General features: G+C 38.2%; 1 protein-coding gene and 1 long non-coding RNA gene across 2 annotated transcripts; one reads left to right on the plus strand and one right to left on the minus strand.

Annotated features, from left to right (window-relative positions):
• Positions 1–12,639: 12,639 nt before the first annotated feature.
• LOC121402985 lies at positions 12,640–13,658 on the minus strand. Its single transcript, XR_005966922.1, has 2 exons — positions 13,579–13,658; positions 12,640–13,464 (listed from the first exon to the last, which is right to left on the minus strand). It is a non-coding gene; the product is annotated as an uncharacterized LOC121402985 (long non-coding RNA).
• Positions 13,659–15,408: 1,750 nt separating this feature from the next.
• On the plus strand, positions 15,409–19,648 carry pitx2.L (paired like homeodomain 2 L homeolog; the record flags this gene model as incomplete). Its single annotated transcript, NM_001088287.1, is given in 3 exon segments — positions 15,409–15,666; positions 16,941–17,146; positions 19,085–19,648. Coding segments are annotated over 3 exon segments (981 nt in total).
• Positions 19,649–19,880: the final 232 nt, after the last annotated feature.

Consider the following 19,880-nt stretch of genomic DNA (forward strand, 5'->3'; position numbering starts at 1 on the left):
CATTTATCAACAGCTGCTCACTTCAGCTGCACCCAGCACTAAGGCCAGTCATAGCCAGTCTTCCCGGCATCCCATTGGTGCCAGGATGAACAGTCTGTTCTACCCACAATGCACCCGGGATTAGTATGGCACAACCAACATCCCATTAGTGTCAGGATAAACAGCCTGTCCTACCCACAATGCACCTGGGCTTAGTATAACAGACCCAGCACCCCATTAGTGCCATTATAAACAGCCTGTCCTACCCACAATGCACACGGGGTCAGTATGACAGACCCAACATCCCATTAGTGCCAGGATGAACAGCCTGTCCTACCCACAATGCATCCTGGGTTAGTATGACACAACCAACATTCCATTAGCGCCAGGATAAACTTCCTCTCCTACCCACAATGCACCCGGGGTTAGTATGACAGACCCAACATCCCATTAGTGCCAGGATGAACAGTCTGTTCTACCCACAATGCACCCAGGGTTAGTATGACAGACCCAACATCCCATTAGTGCCATTATAAACAGCCTGTCCTACCCACAATGCACCCGGAGTTAGTATGACACAACCAACATCCCATTAGTGCCAGTATAAACTTCCTGTCCTACCCACAATGCACCTACCCACAATGCACCTGGGGTTAGTATGACAGACCCAGCACCCCATTAGTGCCAAGATGGATAGCCATGATGAGCAGGGGTGTAACTACAGAAAAAGCAGACCCTGCTGCTGCAGGGGGAACAGGAGGTATAGGGGCCCCATAAGGCCCTAATTCATATATAGTTTCAATAAACATTGGTAAAACAAGTCAAACTCTAAACATTTTAGGGGCCTGAAAAATAATTTGCTAACATCTAGTTACTCCACTGATAATGAGCCATGATCACACCATGTTCATTACATAAAGACACAGCTTCATAATGGCCAGTATATATAGACTTACTTGTGCTGCTTAGTATGCCATCACATCTAATACAAACAGACACAGCTTGACCTACCCACAGTACTATCAGTATTAACAGACAACATTTACCCTTTTTATTATATACAGAAATAGGAGACTTTCATTACCCAGAACACATGCAGGGCCAGTATGGACTCAGCTTCCCTTCCTTGCAATAACTTGCAAAACAGGAATTAGTAGTAGTTAGACAAAAACATAGCCCAAGGAAACATCCCTAGAGACCAGTGCAAAATATATAGACTAGCTTCCAAGGGAACAGACATTTGCCATGACATTGGTACCCAAACTCGGGGATGCCTAGAGCTGTGACTGGAGGGCCCTAGCCTCATTACAAATGAAGGTAGACATCAAGCAAATGTTGGACCCCAATGGGATGGAGCTTGGGGCACTGGTACATGTATGTGTAGTATGAGCAGACACTGCCTGCACACTAACCACCTTTAGAGCGTTCAAATGGCCACTGACATTAAAGTTGTAGCAGATTTTTCAAAGGTGTATGAATACTATAAATCTCTGAACCCCCTGGTACATTCTTCAGATATTTTTAGCACCAGATCCATCAGAACAGCCACTGTCAGCTTGCCTGTATTCAAACCAGAAGCCTATATTATATACAATCATAATCTGCCTGTAAGAGGAAAGGATTTCGCTAACACAAGTTGATCGTTATATGGATACATGAGTGTCCAATTAATATCGATGGAAATTGGGTAATATCGCAGCAATCGAGAACGGCAAATATGCACAGCCAGAAAATGCAGTTGTGACAATACATATGTCTATCATATAGCTTTTGGTACGATAAATAGATGTAAAAGTTGGAGGCATTTTTTCAAACGAATTTGCTGTTCGTCGGCTCAAAAGCCCTGAGAAATCCTACCAAAAAATAAAATACTTATACCACTATACTTCAGCCTCCTGTTATTTATATATGTGATTTATAGATTGAATATGTGTTTTTTCGTTACCAAATAAGAAAATGTTTTCACTTTACCTATCTATTCATTTATCTAAATATATAAATTATCACTTCCCCTCTTGTCCCACGAATAACCCTTATTTATGCCAAATAAATCCAAGTTTAGCGGTTTTGCTTTTTTTTGTTGTTTTTGTCTCACCTTTTCAACAGTAAAAAAAATTAAAGAATTATTGTACATTTTACGTTTAAATCACTGGGTGTCATCGCTATATGTCTGTATAAATTCGAATCATTTAACAAATAGAACACAAATCAAGTTGTTGTTTTTATTACCTTTTGATCTGTCTCCCTTGAATTAATTAGGATAATACATGTGTCTGATCCCCCAGCAGTAAGTGAGTGCAAGGAAGCTGCCATGTATTCCACTGCTGGTCGCTCTGAAACAGATTTTCCCACCCTGTACTTGCCTGTTGTTTTGACTTTAAAAAAAAAAGACTTATCAGTGACCCCGGATGAACTTGCTGGTTGTATTTACAGCAAATGAAATTCAAGCCTTAAACTATGCTTTTTTTGCGGGAGGGGGGGGTCTCTTTCATAGAAAAACCTGAGTAGGACGCGTTGCTGTTTGTAGCAGAGGGGTCCCTAGATCCGCAGGGCCCAATTTTACGCACAGATCCATATTTCTCAGACTAGTGCCCAATCCCTTTAATAATCCAATACACACACTTTAAATGATAATCCCTAATTCCGCGTGTATATGAATTAACGGAAATTGTTATCTGCTTTAATCCTACACTTTAATGTAAAAAAAAGTCGGATCGTGTGTGTGTGTGTGTGTGTGTGTGTGTGTGATTGTGCGTGATTGTGTAGGCTGTTGTGTATCGAAAGAAAATCTCCAATAAAAGAGCCCGGGCTTTAATTTTCCTGGGAAGTAGCACCTAGAAGGCTAATGAATTCCCTTGGCTAATGTAACCTCTCACCCGCCCATTTTATGAGATTTTGCAGCTACTGTCTCATTTCCTTCATTCACTTTCATTACTTCACTAATCCCCTCGCACTGATTGTCTTATTAACTTTTCATGCTCTTTTTTTATTAGTATTATTTCTTCCTCGTTTTTTTTTCTGCGTGTTTGCCAGCTCCACACTAATGTTGTCCCTGTCAGCCTTTCTGAGTTTTCCTGACCCCCTGATCAATGTTTGCGCTTCCTAACCTGCCTCCCCTACCCCTGCCTCCTGGTGTCTATCCCTGACCCCTCTCCCCCCTCCTGCTCTGCCCGAGTTTGGTGGAATCTCTCCTGACGTCACGCCCTTCCCTCTGCAGCAGGAGAAAGAGACAGAGGGAGAGAGAGAAAGAGAGGGAGAGAGAGAGCTGGGAAGCAGGCACCTCACATCTCCCAGCTGGAGCTCCCATCCCACAGGAACTTGGGATATTGTATTGGGTTGTTGCCCTTTCCCTTGGATTGTCCTTTTCCTTCTCTGGTCCCACAACCAAAAGTGCCTCCAGGATTTCTTCTCTGCCGCAAGGAAAGCAAAGGAAAGAAAGCAGAAGGAATCTTCTAAGTCAACTGGTAAGTGCAGAGGCAGAGGTTCTATTATACACCCAGTATAAAAGGATTTGTCATACCTGGGGGCTATAGCTATCTTTCCACCTGTATTTCCAGCCATATCTATGCTGCTAGATGGAAAGACTGCTGCCAATTGAATATTTCACCTATTAAGCAAAGCGTGCAATAAATATTGATTTCATATGGGAACATGTCCAGCTATTAGCCAATTCAACTGGTGTGTTGTGTCTGTAATGTATTTGGGATTTTAAAGGTAAGTTTGCGTCTGAGCGCAGGACCTTGCATGAGGCCACTGAAATGAGAAACTTAAATTGCAATATATGTGTGTGTGTGTGTGTGTGTGTATGTATATGTGTATGTGTGTGTGTGTTTTAAGAGCAGTCTGTGTAACAGATCAGCCACTATTGGTAACTTTGTAACAAAAACGAATTCAGTTGGTTCCAGACAAGAGGATATCAATTAACCCTCTCTAGCTGATATATGGGGAAATATAAATGTAGCAGTAATGGGCTTCCTAAACCGGATGACTTTGGCTAAACTTTTTGACTCTATAATGTTTTTTCTTTTTTTTTATTTACTGACACTGTAATTCCGCGTGACCATTACAATTATTGGGGGAGTGAATTTGCATATCTTCATTCTTAAAACACTATGGCATTTATTTAACTCTTTTTCATTCATGAATCCTCTATAAGGCTTGCAGGCCTTAATACGTTCGACTGTATCTATTTGGGTCCTGATATAAGTATTTCCAGTTAGAAAAGCCCCAGTGAAACGGAAAAAAACTCACTCTGTGCTTGTATAGTAGTGACTATAGTAAGTGGATTTAGGCCTACTCGCTCTCTCAACGGGAACTTTCTGACAAAGGGAACTGCACTAAAGGCTTTATTATTGCACTATTTCTAGTTTCACCATGCAACGGTATTAGCTTTGAAAAATACAGATATGTGTAGACTATTTGTTAGATAGAAAGATGATAGATAGATGATAGATAGATAGATAGATAGATAGATGATAGATAGATAGATAGATAGATAGATAGATAGATAGATAGATAGATAGATAGATAGATAGATAGATAGATAGATAGATAGCGTGTTCCCATAATAAACCGAAAGTGTATTAATCTTCTTTATTTATGTTTATCTATTTTTCTCTATCTGTGTGATATGACCTGCATTGTGAAAGTAACAACAAATAAATGTATTACTCTGGGGAATACAAACTGTCTTCCTGTACTCTATCTATCTATCTATCTATCTATCTATCTATCTATCTATCTATCTATCTATCTATCTATCTAACTATCTATCTATCTATCTATCTATCTATCTGGATATTATATGTATCCAATATCTTTAATCAATTTATATCTCCTATTAAACTGAGGCCGTACACCAGAGCTTATTGTTCTCACTGTATTTATATGGGTGTGAGTCAGTATGTTTGTTTGTCCCTCTGTCTGTGTCTGTCAACATTATAAATACTGGTGTGTGTGTCTCTATCTATCTATCTATCTGTCTGTCTGTCTGTCTGTCTGTCTATCTATCTATATTCAGTCTATCTATTTATCTATTATCTATCTATCTATCTATCTATCTATCATATCTATATATATATATATATATATATATATATATATATATATATATATATATCTATATTCAGTCTATGTATTTATCTACCATCTATATATCATCTATCTATCTATCTATCTATCTATCTATCTATCTGTCTGTCTGTCTGTCTGTCTGTCTGTCTGACTGTCTGTCTGTCTGTCTGTCCGTCTGTCCGTCTGTCTGTCTATTTTTCTATCTATCTGTCTGTCTGTCTGTCTATCTATCTATCTATATTCAGTCTATCTATTTATCTATCATCTATCTATCTATATATTATCTATCTATCTATCTATCTATCTATCTATCTATCTATCTATATTCAGTCTATCTATTTATCTATCATCTATCTATCTATATATTATCTATCTATCTATCTATCTATCTATCTATCTATCTATCTATCTATATTCAGTCTATCTATTTATCTACCATCTATATATCATCTACCTATCTATCTATCTATCTATCTATCTATCTATCTATCTATCTATCTATCTGTCTGTCTGTCTGTCTGTCTGTCTGTCTGTCTGTCTAATTTATTTATTTCTATCTCTGCATGGTGAAGATTATTCTTCTTTTTTCTTATTATGAAAAAATTTTAAATTCTATATCTGGCTGCATTTTGATATTTATGAGAATAGTTGATGCCTTGATTGTGTAGATAGATGATAGATAGATAGATAGATAGATAGATAGATAGATAGATAGATAGATAGATAGATAGATAGATAGATAGATAGATAGATAGATAGATGGAAGCAGAGATGACAGAATGAGCGCTGATTAAATCCCCATTCTTTATAAAGGTATAATTTATTAAAGGCCCATGGGTTGGGGTCAGAGGGCTCCATCAAGCAGACGCTAGCTAATCATTGAGGCAGTGCAGACATTAGAAAGAAAAAGATTACAGAGATGATGACATGCAAATTTCCACCCATATTATCATAAGTAAACATTTCAATCCTGGGCTAATAAAATCCCATCTGTGTTACTTCATATCGAGTTAGTAGGGAGCTGTGATAATGAATTTTGTAATATCTTACGGACAGACATCTCAATCAGCCACTAATCCTGCGATTTTCCTGCAGAATCACTCAGATGTGGGGCAGCCAAACGCCTGCTCTCTGGCACAGATGTGGGCAAAGGAAAGCGCCCCGGCACAGAGACAAATGGGAGCAAATAGTAAACAGAGGGGAAGGTGGGAGTGAGCTGGGGCTGTAACTGTCTGTCCTCCTTGTGCCACACAATACTTTCCACTTGCTTCAATCACTTGCTCCTGTCACACTCCATTTAGGCAGCAGCTCAATTATTGGCCTAATCACAATCAAGATTGAACTATCAAGCCAGCACTGAAAGAGAACGAATCCACTTTAATATAATGATTTGGCTCCAGTGACGTGTTGCAGCACATAAATGCACCTCTGCCTGGTTGCTCCAAATTAGCGCAAATAAGCGCACAGGCTGTTTTGTGTGTGTGTGTAAACAAAATGAACTCGTGATGTCGTTACACACTTGCACACAACTATACAGTGGAGGTGAATACTCATTCATTAAAACCTAATTTCGCCCTGGCTTGTTGATGTGAGAGGGCTTCCTATAATTAGCTAACGTCTTACTTGAAAGTAATTATATGAATTAATAATGAGGAATGCAAGAGGGTACATCATATACTATTGCTCTTGGTACATTTATTGTCATATTAAATTGATGCTGCACCACCAGCCATCAGGAATATATGTGATATCACAGTGTATCCACAGGTGAATGATCCCTAGACACTCCCCACAGTAAGGCAGCGCACCCCTAAAGTCTAGGGGGTCATTAATCAACACTGGGCAAATTTGTCCATAGGCAGTAACCCATAGCAACGAATCAGATTGCTGCATTCATTGTTCTACTTGCAACATGCTTTTAAAAGCTTTAGGTTGCTTTAAGTAACTGTCCATAAGCAAATGTGCCCAGTGTTGATAAATGAGCCCTATATGTTCTGCCATTCCATTTTTTTTAATAAAGATAAACCATGTGACGTATTTAACAATCTATTGTTTAGTAATTCCTAAGGGGAGGTGTAACCTGTATGATCAAATATCACAATTGTTAGCAGTGGGCCTAATTCACTAAATGGTTTTATTTCCTCCTACTGTTTCCTTTTTTTCCTCTTTTTTTATGGTAAAGATGTATAAATGCAACTGTCTTACATTAACACAATTCCTTTTAACGAAAAGGAACAGAACATAGAGAGTGACACTGATCCATGGTAAACATCAGTAACTTATACACGATTCACTTATAAAATGAGCGGGGATGCGATCTGTCATCCAGAGCTAGCAATTCAGATTATTAGTATTAACGCCTGTGGAGTCGTGTTCCCTGCAATGCATTGGGGTAAAACAAAGTATTATATTACCCAACCATGAAATGTAAAACATGTATATATATTATAAAGGAGGGTGGTTACACTGCTTTTGTTTTGTACACTACATATCTGCACATAGATGTATATACATTGATTCCTCAAAGAAGCCTATTTATTTTTTTATTGTGAATTTAGACTTTTATTTGCTACCTATTATGCACATTATTCCCTCCATTATCCAGTTTTATTTATGTTATTTTATTTATTTTACTTATTTTATTTATTTTATTTATTTATTTTATTTTATTTATTTTATTTATGTTATATATTTATTTTCAATTCATAATGCCTGCACTTGGCGTTAATTTAATCTTTCTCGTTATTTGGCTTGATTTCGTTTATGTTTTTGTTAAAGCGATGGGAACTTTTATCATGTTATAGAACGGCCAACAACTTTTCAATTGGTTTTCATTATTTATTTTTTATAGTTCATAGTTATTTGCCTTTTTCTTCTGACACTTTGCAGCTTTCGAATGGGCGTCGCTGACTCCCTTCTAAAAAAACAAATGCTCTGTAAGGCTTCAAATGTATTGTTATTGCTACTTTTTATTACCGATCCTTCTTTTCCTCTCCTATTCATATTCCGGTCTCTTATTCAAATCAATGTATGGTTGCTAGGGTAATTTGCACCCTGGTAACCGGATTGCTTAAGATGCAAATTGAAAACCTGAATAACTAAAAAACCACAAATGATAAAAAATGAAAAACAATTGCAAAATGTCTCAGAATACCACTCTCTACATCATACTAAAAGTTATCTCACAGGTGAACAACCCCTTTAAGTGAATGGTTAAAGGGCATTCTTGCCGAATACAATGATAATAGGACAGTGATAATGATGATAATATGTGGCACTTTACATAAAAAATTTATATTAAATGTACGTTATCCTCTTCCTGGTAATAAATCATAAATTTGTGCTTTTACATCGATTTTGTCGCTCTTCTCCTGCCTAGTACTGTCTATGTATTGGTACTTGGGTTCTGCACAAATTGTTTATGAAACAATTAATTAATGTCATAATTAAGATCTCTTGTTATCACTGCTATGGTTAAATACAACGGAATTCTATATCTGTGCCTCTTTTCTCTCGCAGGTAACAGAATGGACAGCAACTGCCGCAAACTGGTGACAGCCTGTGTCCAACTAGGTGAGCAACTGCCAATTCCTTTGTGTAGGGATTAGGAAAAATTTGGAGATTAGGTAGCAGAGAAGGACATTTGTTTTATATTTACTTTGCAACCAACCCTTCCACCAAAAACAAAAATATCGGTAGAGAATTTTTGTAAATATATTAATAACACATCTTATTAATAACGAGCTTCACTGTATAAAGGATTTATAACCCCAAAAGTGATTTATTTAAGAACGTCTAACGTTTCGGCTTGATCCCAAGCCTTTGTCAATTACAGTTAGGATCTCATTGTCATTTTAACTACTCCCAGAAAGAAAGCTGAGGAAGATCAGTAGGACATCAGAGTTACAGCACTTGCTCTTGTTAGTTCTGGCCGTAACGTTGTGTCCGTCTGTAATTGCAGGAGTGCAGCCTTCAGCAGTGGAGTGTCTCTTCTCTAAGGAGTCCGATATGAAGAAGGGGGATTTCCCTGCTACAGATGTGACAGAAGGAAGTCGCAAGGAGACTGGCAAACAGTTTGGAAGAATTCACCAAAGTGGCGGTGGTAAGGACTCGCTTTGTGTTCAATGGGGGTGTTGGGATCAGGGACTAACTAAGGATGAAGGGAGTTAATATTAATTGATGTAGACCTATATACAAGGTTATTTTATAGAGGTTTGAGCTCTTTCTCTCTCATTTAGCTTTTGAGTCACTTTAAAAACCTTGCAGCCAAATAGTTTAATAGTGATCTGCTTTCAGTAGCACTGACCCTCATGAGACTACTGCTCCCCAGCTGTAAACTCGCTTTGTACTGGGACCCTAACAGCAGTTCATTTTTGTTATAAACTGATGGGTTAAGGGCCTGCTATGGGAGCTCTTTGTCATGATCTTAAAGCGCCCTCTGGTGGCAGGCAAATGAATCCTAGAGTTTGGTGATGTCCAACCTGAGATAGCTGATCATTTTTGGGGATTTTTCGGGATCCAGTTTGCAATCTGTTATCTATTTTATTAGAATTTGTTGTAGCATTAAAGGAAGTGGGACGTGAAAGCAAGATAAGCGCTTGAAACCAATTAAGCAACCCCCTTGTTGTTATAGGATCAGTCTGACTGTGTCTAGTTATCTGTTGCTGACTAGCAAACCCATAGTTGCAATGGTTTTTGTTTTTTTTATTTTATGAATAGATAGTTATAACAATAACATTTACATCACAATAACAACAGAAAGTGCATGCAAAGCAATGCAAGAATTGATGCAAGCATTCTAATAGAATATACATTTTAAAAACCAAATATAAGGAATTTCTAGTACTATACTATAGTTAGATTGGATATTATACCAGTAATGTCTAAAATATAGTCTTCATTTAGATTTTATTATTTTCATAATAGCACAAGCTAGTGTGGGATAATAAGGATTCCATGGAATTATGGTGAATATAGACCCACAGTTGTAATGTGAGCAGTGTCACCAAACCTAATGGGGTAGTGTGCAAAGCGGAAAGCTGGGTTCTGTGAGTTGTAGTTCAACCCCAACCAAAAAGATAACGGTATATGGGCATATATTTAGGCATATGGTTAACCTATTTGTAAAGGGAATCATGAGATTCACGAGCAGATCATTATAAAATGTAGATTCATGTACAATGTCTCTGGAGTGGACTAGGCTCATGACTTCATTACAAGGAAGATACTCTCTGTAGGAGGCAGGTGGCAGGAGGTGCCCCATGGAAATATAGAATTTAGAGGGTTCCTATCCTGAATCAGATGGGAAATGGATTGGCATTTCCATATATAATGGAAATGAACGTCTATCATCTAACATTTATCACTATTTGAATTTCTTTTTATCATTTGCAATAGCAATATAATCGTTGCCCCCCAAAATACCATTGTTACATGATAAAAATAAATAAATTGCTTTTTCCGGATGTTATGACGTGCTAGTTGTACCTGTTATTAGGAAGCAGTCAGTGAGCCCATGTAGTAGTTACCTTGCTTCAGTGACATTATGTTCTTACTTTGCCCAATAATCCTTTAATAATCTCTGTTCTGTTACGCCTACCAGCAAAGTAGGGTCATTTTCATGTAATCCCATTTTTAAATCTAATTATTCGCTGCCGTATACGTGGTTCATACATTTCTGTGTCACACGGCTCAGAGCATTCGCCCATCCTCTTTGGCAGAGTTTAAAATTTACAAGATATCAAAAGAACTGAGAATATTGCCCCATACATGATTCCATAATAAAGCATAGAGGGATTTTTTTTTATGAAAATGACTTTTTAACTGGAAATAGATTATTATTGGTAATGAGTTCACATATGATTCCACACATATATATATATAGATAGATTATATAGATTATATAGATAGAGATGTCTTTGTGTGTGTCAGTACTGTGTGGCTTCTGTCATATATCTGTATGGCTGTTTTTCTGTCCATAATTGTAAGGGCTGGTTACAACTAGTACATTATTATTATTAGTATTAGTATTATTATTATTATTATTATTATTATTATTTCTATTATGGCTAACTAAGCGCACCTATGTTTTAAAAGAACATGTGTGGATAAAAACTTGCATTTTGGTCCTTTTTTTCCCTCCCAACTGTAATAATATATGCAAGAATTGCTTGATGACTCCAGGGAACAGGAGATGTGCAAGGAGAGCCTCTCCGTGAGCAGGAATATCCTAATGGAACAATCTCATGTCTGCTTAATCCCGTGTAAAAAGAATTGTCTTTTGCTTAATATTGACTGAATGGGTAATTAATGGCTCTCCATCAGGGACTGGGCAGTAATGTGAATGGCAGAATCAAGAGACATTGAGACTAGCAGGAAAGCAACGATTTATCCCTCAGGGGCATCTAAATGCAATAACTGGCAAATACTAATGTGGACACAGGGCAAGGGAATATTATTAAGTCCCTATTTATTTGTGTACAGCCCAGCATTGGGCCATTCCTCATTTACTCTCACAAATTAGTGCTAAGGTGGTTTAGTACATGGGTGCCCAGATCTCTAACTAAATATTGTATAAAAGGGAGAAACCAGTGAGATGGCAGGATGCCCAAGGTTTGCACTTGGATTTATATGCAGGGATTTCAGCCACTGCTCAGTGAATAGCAAGGTTGCTGGGTATACTGCCAATTGGTACGGTTGTAAGGCTGTTTTTGTAAATCATGGTTATGTTCTGCATTAAAGGGAATATCTACCTACAAACTTGTTTTTTGTTTGAGCAATGAAAGCAAATATAATTCTAAATAATAATTCAAAATGCGGTCAAAGTGTATTATTTGTCAGTGTATTTCCAATTAAAATAAGCCTTTTTTTGTGCACTCACTTTGATTGTTGAAATTGTGTATCTCTAGTGTAGCTTCAGGAGTCAGAACCAGCAGAGGAAATAAACAACTTGGCGGACTTTGTTCACAATAGGTATTACAAACAACTTCCAAGCTAAATTACTTTTTTTGGGTGGAGATGTGGAGATACCCTTTTAAAAAAAATGTAATCGCAGTTTTCCACTTTTATACCTGCAGAAAGTCCGAATAAAAGTGCAAATGTTATATGCTGGCTGTTAACTGGCCCTTTGGATAGTGAGTGTAGTTATTCAGGCCAAGGACATTTAGAAACCTTGACGGTCTCATACGTGATTTCCAAATATTTTTACCTAATCTTTTAACATAAAATTTGTTACTTCAAAATACCTCCCCAAACACCAACCTAGCATTAGGCATATATCACCTTAGCCCTAATGTTTATATGTAAGATCCAAGTAGGTTTATTGATGATTTCCTTTGTGCATATGTCAGAGAAGGGGAAGTTTACAATAGAAACAGCCTGGTGTTGTAACACACAACTATCAGATATTTTCCTATTCGTAGCGACCATTATCAATCATCTACTTATTTAATGGATCTATCTGACCCCTTTTGGTTCGACTTGTACTGGTCGGTTATATATATATATAGAAAGTATATATACATTTCGTTGTACTATTATATTCCTGTGGTTGTGATTCGTCTTATTTAGTAAATGTAATCATCCACATAAAGAACATAAAGAATTTAATTATTTCGTTATGCATATTATTTCTTTTACATTATATAGCGATAAATATTCACCAATTTATAATTGAGTGTAGGTTGTGCTCTGCCAGCTATCAGTCGATACAATGTTACACCCATAATATGACATTTATTCATCTGTGTTGATATAACTTAAGCTGAAATTAACAGTTTGCGATCAATTTAGAAAAAAACAAATATTTCATAGTTTATCGTAAATATTGTAATATAGCACAAAATAACTTAATAAAAAATGCGCCGTGTAAGCAGCCACTAATGATTCTTTTATGATACAATTGTTGTCTATGTTCATTTATTGAATAGAAAAAGGTGAATACATCGGTTGTGGTGTTGACTAGCGTCTTGGGAATATATTTACAAAATTGCGCTTTTTTATTTTATGTGCCAGAGTATTGTGCAGTAATATAAAGTTTTATATAGCTTTTACCTTCAGTTTAGGGCCTTTAATTATCATATCGGCTGTACAGTCCTTTGATACAAAGCATGGCGATGTGGTGGCTAAAACTGATTTGTTTAAATATATATATATTATCTATCAATTTCTCTGCCATGTCATACAGATAATATGTATGTGTACAGGCATAAAGGTGAATGTAAAGAAATTGAGCTAAAAATTGTATAAAATAAATGTGAGGGTGTTTGCCTTTTCTGTGTGTGTGTGTGTGTGTGTTTGTATGGTACATATATAGGTGGATAAAGAGAAGGAGAGATATACGCACCCACAGCTCTGGTCTGTAGAGTCCTAAAAGCCTGGTCTGATGCCCCTGTCACACACACCTACAATAATCTGTGCTAAAAGAGGCACCAGTTAGTGATGTAAATGATCAAGATTAGCCATTATACTCTCTCCACATTTTCCCACCCATTTCGAGACCTCCCTCTCCTAAACCCCCCCACTCACCTAAGATATATAGTTAATAAACAAATAGTTCAAGATTGATCCAGAATCACATTGACTTGGTTATAGGTCATCAACAGCAGAGTGAAAAAAATGGAAATATTTACTTTCTGTGTATACTTTATGATCTGGTGGGAATTAGAGGAAATTCAATAAGAAAAATTACTAGGACCAGCCTAAACCCCTATTTAAAAGACTTAGGCAAATGAGAGTCTTATCAGATTAAAAAGCACTAGAAATGGAAGAGCATTGTCTCTGCCGAAACGCTGTGGGGTCTGAGAGAGATTCTGGGCCAGATCTCAGGGATAAAAAAAGCGTCATTTAGGCTTCAGATAATGAAAGGAATCTAAATTAATTTAACCTAATTTTATTTTGTATTGTTTGACTGCCAAGGGGCAGACATAAAGAAATGATAGTTGATATGAGGGAAGGAGAGATAATAGGTAAAGCTTTATATATGATAATTAGATTAGATAGATTGAAAGATAGACAGATTGAAAGATAGATAGATAGATAGATAGATAGATAGATAGATAGATAGATAGATAGATAGAAGATAGATAGTAGATAGATGATAGAGAGAGAGAGAGAGAGAGAGAGAGAGAGAGAGAGAGAGAGAGATAATAGATGGATGTATGGATGTATGGATAGATAGATGATAGATAGATAGATAGATAGATAGATAGATAGATAGATAGATAGATAGATAGATAGATAGATAGATAGATAGTGTAGATAGATGTACAGAAATAGACAGATGATGAGAAAGATCGTAATTAGGTGCTTTATTTACTGTAATGAGTATAATGTTTTCCTTTTGTAAATCTAAGGCCTTATATATTTGGAAAATACATGTATATCTATTTCTCAGAGGCAAAGGGGATCTGGTCGTTTTTTTCGGGATCTGACTGGTTTTTTTCTGGATATGATCAGTTACCCAATTCTTTTCTATGAACTGGGCGTGAAAGCGACTTGTACATATCGGGACAGTACTTTATAGAGAATGTGCAGATACGGATTGTAGCAAATTTTTCAATGGCAATTTAGCTTCCCAGGCCCGCCTTCCCCATGTAAGTCTGACAAGTAATATCATTTTAAAAAGTCCATATTTTGCTTTAAAACAACGTGAATCCCCTTGTCATTTCCCCCTGGCACACGTTAAATCTTCCATCACATTGACCGGTGTGAGTTTGCAGCGATCTCCCGGCGCACTTGTGCTTTGAGTGTCTGTATTGCACCAACTGCTTGGAGATGTCAAGCTTAGAGCCCGCCCTTGCCTCCAGCCGATTGGTCGCTATTATTACAATTGCCACGCCTCTTGAGAGCACGTTGCCGGTCGATATCCTCCTATTGGCCAATGCGCGCCCTGCGGGACTGACGAGCCAGTTAGGGAGGAGGCGTGTGGCAAACGGTGACGTCACAGTGCTGGGGTAGGACAAATGTCTGATGTGACGGGCTTAGTCAAACAGGGAAGCGGCTGAGCCTTCGTTGGGTCTCCATTGCCTGTTGGTAGTGAATGAGATCAGCATCCCTTGTGCAAGTGCTGAGCCTGGATACAGTGGCATCTCTCTGCCCAGTGGCACCTGCCTTTAATGCTCCTGACAGATCTCTAGGAGGATTTCCTTCCATCACCCTGTAGCAACGAGTGAGGAGCTCAGCAGCCTTCATTATTACTGTAGTGGACCCATCAGGACTTACATGTAAGCCTGTACTTACTCAGCAGCCTGCTCTGTCCTACATACCCTGCTGGTGCCATCACTTGGACTCATAGTAGTGTCATTGAATTCCATTGCGACTTTCGGGCGCTTTCATTCAGTTCTCTGATTATTTGGACTTGGATATTTTTGTGAGCCTACTGTACTGTACCCCCAGCATCCTCCATGAACTCTATGAAAGAGCCTTTACATTTGGATCACTTGGCTGGGAGTAGAGTTGCTGCAGCTTCTTCCCATCACCACCACCATCATCACCACCAGCACCAGACAGTGACCCTTGTATCCATGGCCTCCTCATTGGGTCAGCGCTCTGGGGAGTGTAAGTCAAGGCTAGAGGTGCACACCATCTCTGACACCTCCAGCCCAGACACTGCAGGTAAGAACATGGCCCAGGCACAAGGGACACATATGTGTGCTATATGTAGTAGAGTGAGCAAGAGTTCTTTTGCTGGGGGGCTGCTGATTACTCACAGGTGTGTAGGTGCCCCTACAAATTGCAAATACAGTATTTCTCCTATTTTTTTTCTTTTCAACTTTGATTCATTCTCTATTAAATCACTGTTTGTGCAAGAACTGTTTGTGCAAGAACTCTAGTGAGTACAGTAGCTCTCATTTACATTGGACTTGGTGACAAGCAGCAGGAGCACATTCATCTAGCGAGGGGCATATTCTAATTCTGTATCCTCAAGTGTGTGATCCCATACCAAGTTTAGAAATGACAGGGTCAGTCAGTTTTGTTACGTTGAAGCACTGGGGGGAGGGCAGAAATACTGCGATAGTTCTGCAGATAATTAGGTGAAACAAATGACAATGGGTCGCTTAATAAAGTCTTCAGAGTGACTGCAGCAGAGAAATGAAAAGAGCAGGAGGGGCCAGGGAATTGCTTTTTATTATCCCCGGGGGAGGATTGACTCATGGTCGTTTGGAAATTCAAACACTGAACTAGTGCAAATAATGGAAGTTCGAATAGAGCAACTGGGACTTGAATTGGTGCAGTTATTTTGTTTTAATTAGTTCTTTTTTTTAAACAATGACAGATCTGTTATATATTGACAGGGAACCATGTAAAATAAATATTTTCATTCATTGTGCTCCCAGTTGCATATGAAAACTCCTTCTGACAAAATCTTCAAAATATCAACAGAACTGAGAATATTGCATGAATTCGTTAATACATTATTTCATAATAAAGCACACAGGGAAATTGTTTAAAATGAACACTTCTACTTTTTAAGTGGAAAAAAATTATTTATAACAGGATAGGAAGAAATTCATTTGTCGCATATATTTAAGGGAAAATACTGTTTTATTTTTATTTGTCGCTAAACAGAAAGTTACTATTTACTGAGTAAAGACTTCTTTGTAATTCGTTGTCATTTTGAATTAGAAAAAGCAGAATGTAAATGAGAAATCGTTCGTTAGTACAGTAGTAGGTAAAAGAAGGAGGGCCGCTGTGTACTGCTCACATTTACTGGGATTAATATAACAAGCCAAACAGGACGAATGATGATTCAAACGGAGTCCAGAAATGGGAAGTGTGTTAAATCAATTTGTCGCCGTAGGAAATGGATCTCCGACTTTACTTTTGTTTCGTAAATTTGCCATTTTATTCTATAATAATAACAGTCACGGTTCGTTTCCTTCTGACAGATAAAGACAAAAGTCACCAAACAAAGAACGAGGACAGCAGTACCGATGATCCCTCCAAGAAGAAGAGACAGAGGCGACAAAGGACTCACTTCACCAGCCAGCAGCTGCAGGAGCTGGAAGCGACTTTCCAGAGGAATCGCTACCCCGACATGTCCACCAGGGAGGAAATCGCAGTGTGGACCAATCTGACAGAGGCCAGAGTCAGGGTGAGTACAGACAGTTCGTTTTTAGCTCACCTTCTTGTATGAGTTCATATTGTTTTCAAGTCTTCAAAACTGATGATATTGTTGGCAGCCTCGATTGTATATTATATTATTCTAAAACCTGATCTGACAATGAATAAATTATTATTTGCTGTCACTCTAGCGATTGACTGGGCCTTGGAAATACTAAATATTAAATGTTTTAATTCATTTCTTCCAAAACATATTTAACAGTACAAATACGTAAGCGACTAAAACCATTATTTACCATACAGAAACATATTTTTCATCCACTGTAGATGAGCAGCTTTGCGCAATTGCAAAATCGGTTTTATTTTGCTTTTTAATTGCCCTGATATACAGCACAAAAGAAAATATTTAGCATTTTTTATCTGTTGTCTGAATTGTGTTATACAAAGGGTATAAACCTGGAATGAATTTTTGTGTTCCATTTTAAATGTATTATATTTCATCCTGATATAAAATTCTTTGAAATTTATGTTTGCGCAAAAGAGTTATTGGTGCTGTGCTTGGGTATGTTGAATTCTCAAAGATTTATTTCACAAACCGTGATACCGGTTTGTCCCTTTTGCTTTAAAGTGATATTTGCAATAGGACACGCGTTCAAAGGCCTCGGTAAATTATATATACACCCAGTCTACACAACCGATTTTACACAATCTCTGCCTTGAGAAAGAAAAGTGTTTTTATGGTGTCCAAACATGGACTCTGTATAAGAACAGCCTTGGACACAAATTGTGCTTGAGTTTTGCAAATATTAACACAGCAAGAATAGGTTGTAAAATAAAATAGATCCGTGTGTGATATAAAAAGGACAATTAGTCACAGCACAAGTTGCTAATAACATTCTCTATATCAGATAAACAGTAACTGTAGTTATGATCCAGGATTTTTTCCATAGGATTTCGTTCATGTAATTATTTTATATTTACAACTGCTTTAAATGTGCGTGCTCTAAAGGCGGCCGAAACGTTGAAACAGAAGATAATTTCACAATGTATACGTGTATTTTTAAATATATATATATATAAATAAAATTGAAAACCATTCTTGTTGATAGCACATCTTAAGGAAGGGGCTTTTTTTGGGGGGCAGTGAAATCAGGCACTTTATCAGGGCAGAGCCTTATCAGATTAGTACAATTTTGGGAATGCAAGGGGTGCCTTAAAATGGCTAATGGGCTTCTCCTGCACTGAGTGTGAGGGATTAATGATAGAGTTGACAACGATGTGCAATGTCCAACATGATTTGTATAAACAGGGCTCATTGAGGAACTGCTCAATACACAAAAGTCGCACTGCGGGAGGGTGACTGGCCGCTGAGACGCACAGATGTGGATTGGAGAGATGGGAGCGGATTGATAACTGAATTCTCAATTGTCTGGAGGGAGGATCTAGGGATCTCATTTAGCACATAGTTAAATAGACAAGTCTTGCCAACAAGCCGGAGAGGACAAATTGGGTCAGAAGTTTCTTTCAGTCACAGCAGATTAGCACAGGGGAGGTTCATTCCAGACAAACATTTGTTCTAATATTCGGCCTGAAAAACGACATGCTGCTCCCTTGTCTCTGCTACAAATCCACCCATACGCCTTGCTGACAGCAGCAGGCGATTTTAAGGTGATGGCTGCAAAACTCAGACACAGACTTTCTACTGTTACAAATGTAGCTGCTGCTAATAACAACAACAGTAATAGTAATAATTCTGGAGTCGTTTTATTTGTGCTGGTAGATGATATTATTATGCATTAGGGTACTGAGAACATACCTATTTTGATTGATACTTGTAGCTAATGTATTTGTAAATGTAAGGTGCATTGGGAACTCTTGAATTTAACTGTATCATGTTGATAGGCGCAAATATATATATTTATTGCAGTGGCACAACTAACCCAGACATTCTCTATTCTGCCTCCTTCAGGTCTGGTTTAAGAATCGCAGGGCCAAGTGGAGAAAGAGGGAGAGGAACCAACAAGCCGAGCTCTGTAAAAATGGTTTTGGCCCCCAGTTCAATGGACTGATGCAGCCATATGATGACATGTACCCCAGTTACTCGTACAACAACTGGGCAGCCAAGGGCCTGACTTCAGCCTCTCTTTCCACTAAGAGCTTCCCCTTCTTCAATTCTATGAATGTCAACCCACTGTCCTCCCAGAGTATGTTCTCCTCGCCCAATTCCATTTCTTCCATGAGCATGTCCTCTGGCATGGTCCCCTCTGCTGTTACTGGGGTGCCAGGCTCTGGTTTAAATAGCTTGAATAACCTGAACAATCTCAGCAACCCTTCCCTCAACACTGCAGTGCCAACGTCGGCCTGCCCCTATGCTCCCCCTACACCTCCTTATGTCTACAGAGACACATGTAACTCCAGCCTGGCAAGCCTGAGACTCAAAGCCAAGCAACACTCTAGTTTTGGCTATGCCACCGTTCAGACCCCAGGATCCAACCTCAGCGCCTGCCAATATGCAGTAGACAGACCCGTGTGATACCTGTGTATATGCATGAGCCTGTATATATACTGTCCTGTATGGGAACTACTCTGAAACCTCTCAATCACATACCTGGGTCACTACCAAAAGAGAATAGACAAGGAGGAACATGCAGAAACGCCTAAATTCATTTTTATTCCAGCGGATGTCCTGCAGTGAAACTACAACAGACATTTTTAATTCTTAGAAATATAAATTTGGGCACCAAAGACTGGACGTGGCATTTTAA

Source organism: Xenopus laevis, chromosome 1L (genome assembly GCF_017654675.1).
Source record: "Xenopus laevis strain J_2021 chromosome 1L, Xenopus_laevis_v10.1, whole genome shotgun sequence".
Lineage (NCBI taxonomy): Eukaryota > Metazoa > Chordata > Amphibia > Anura > Pipidae > Xenopus > Xenopus laevis.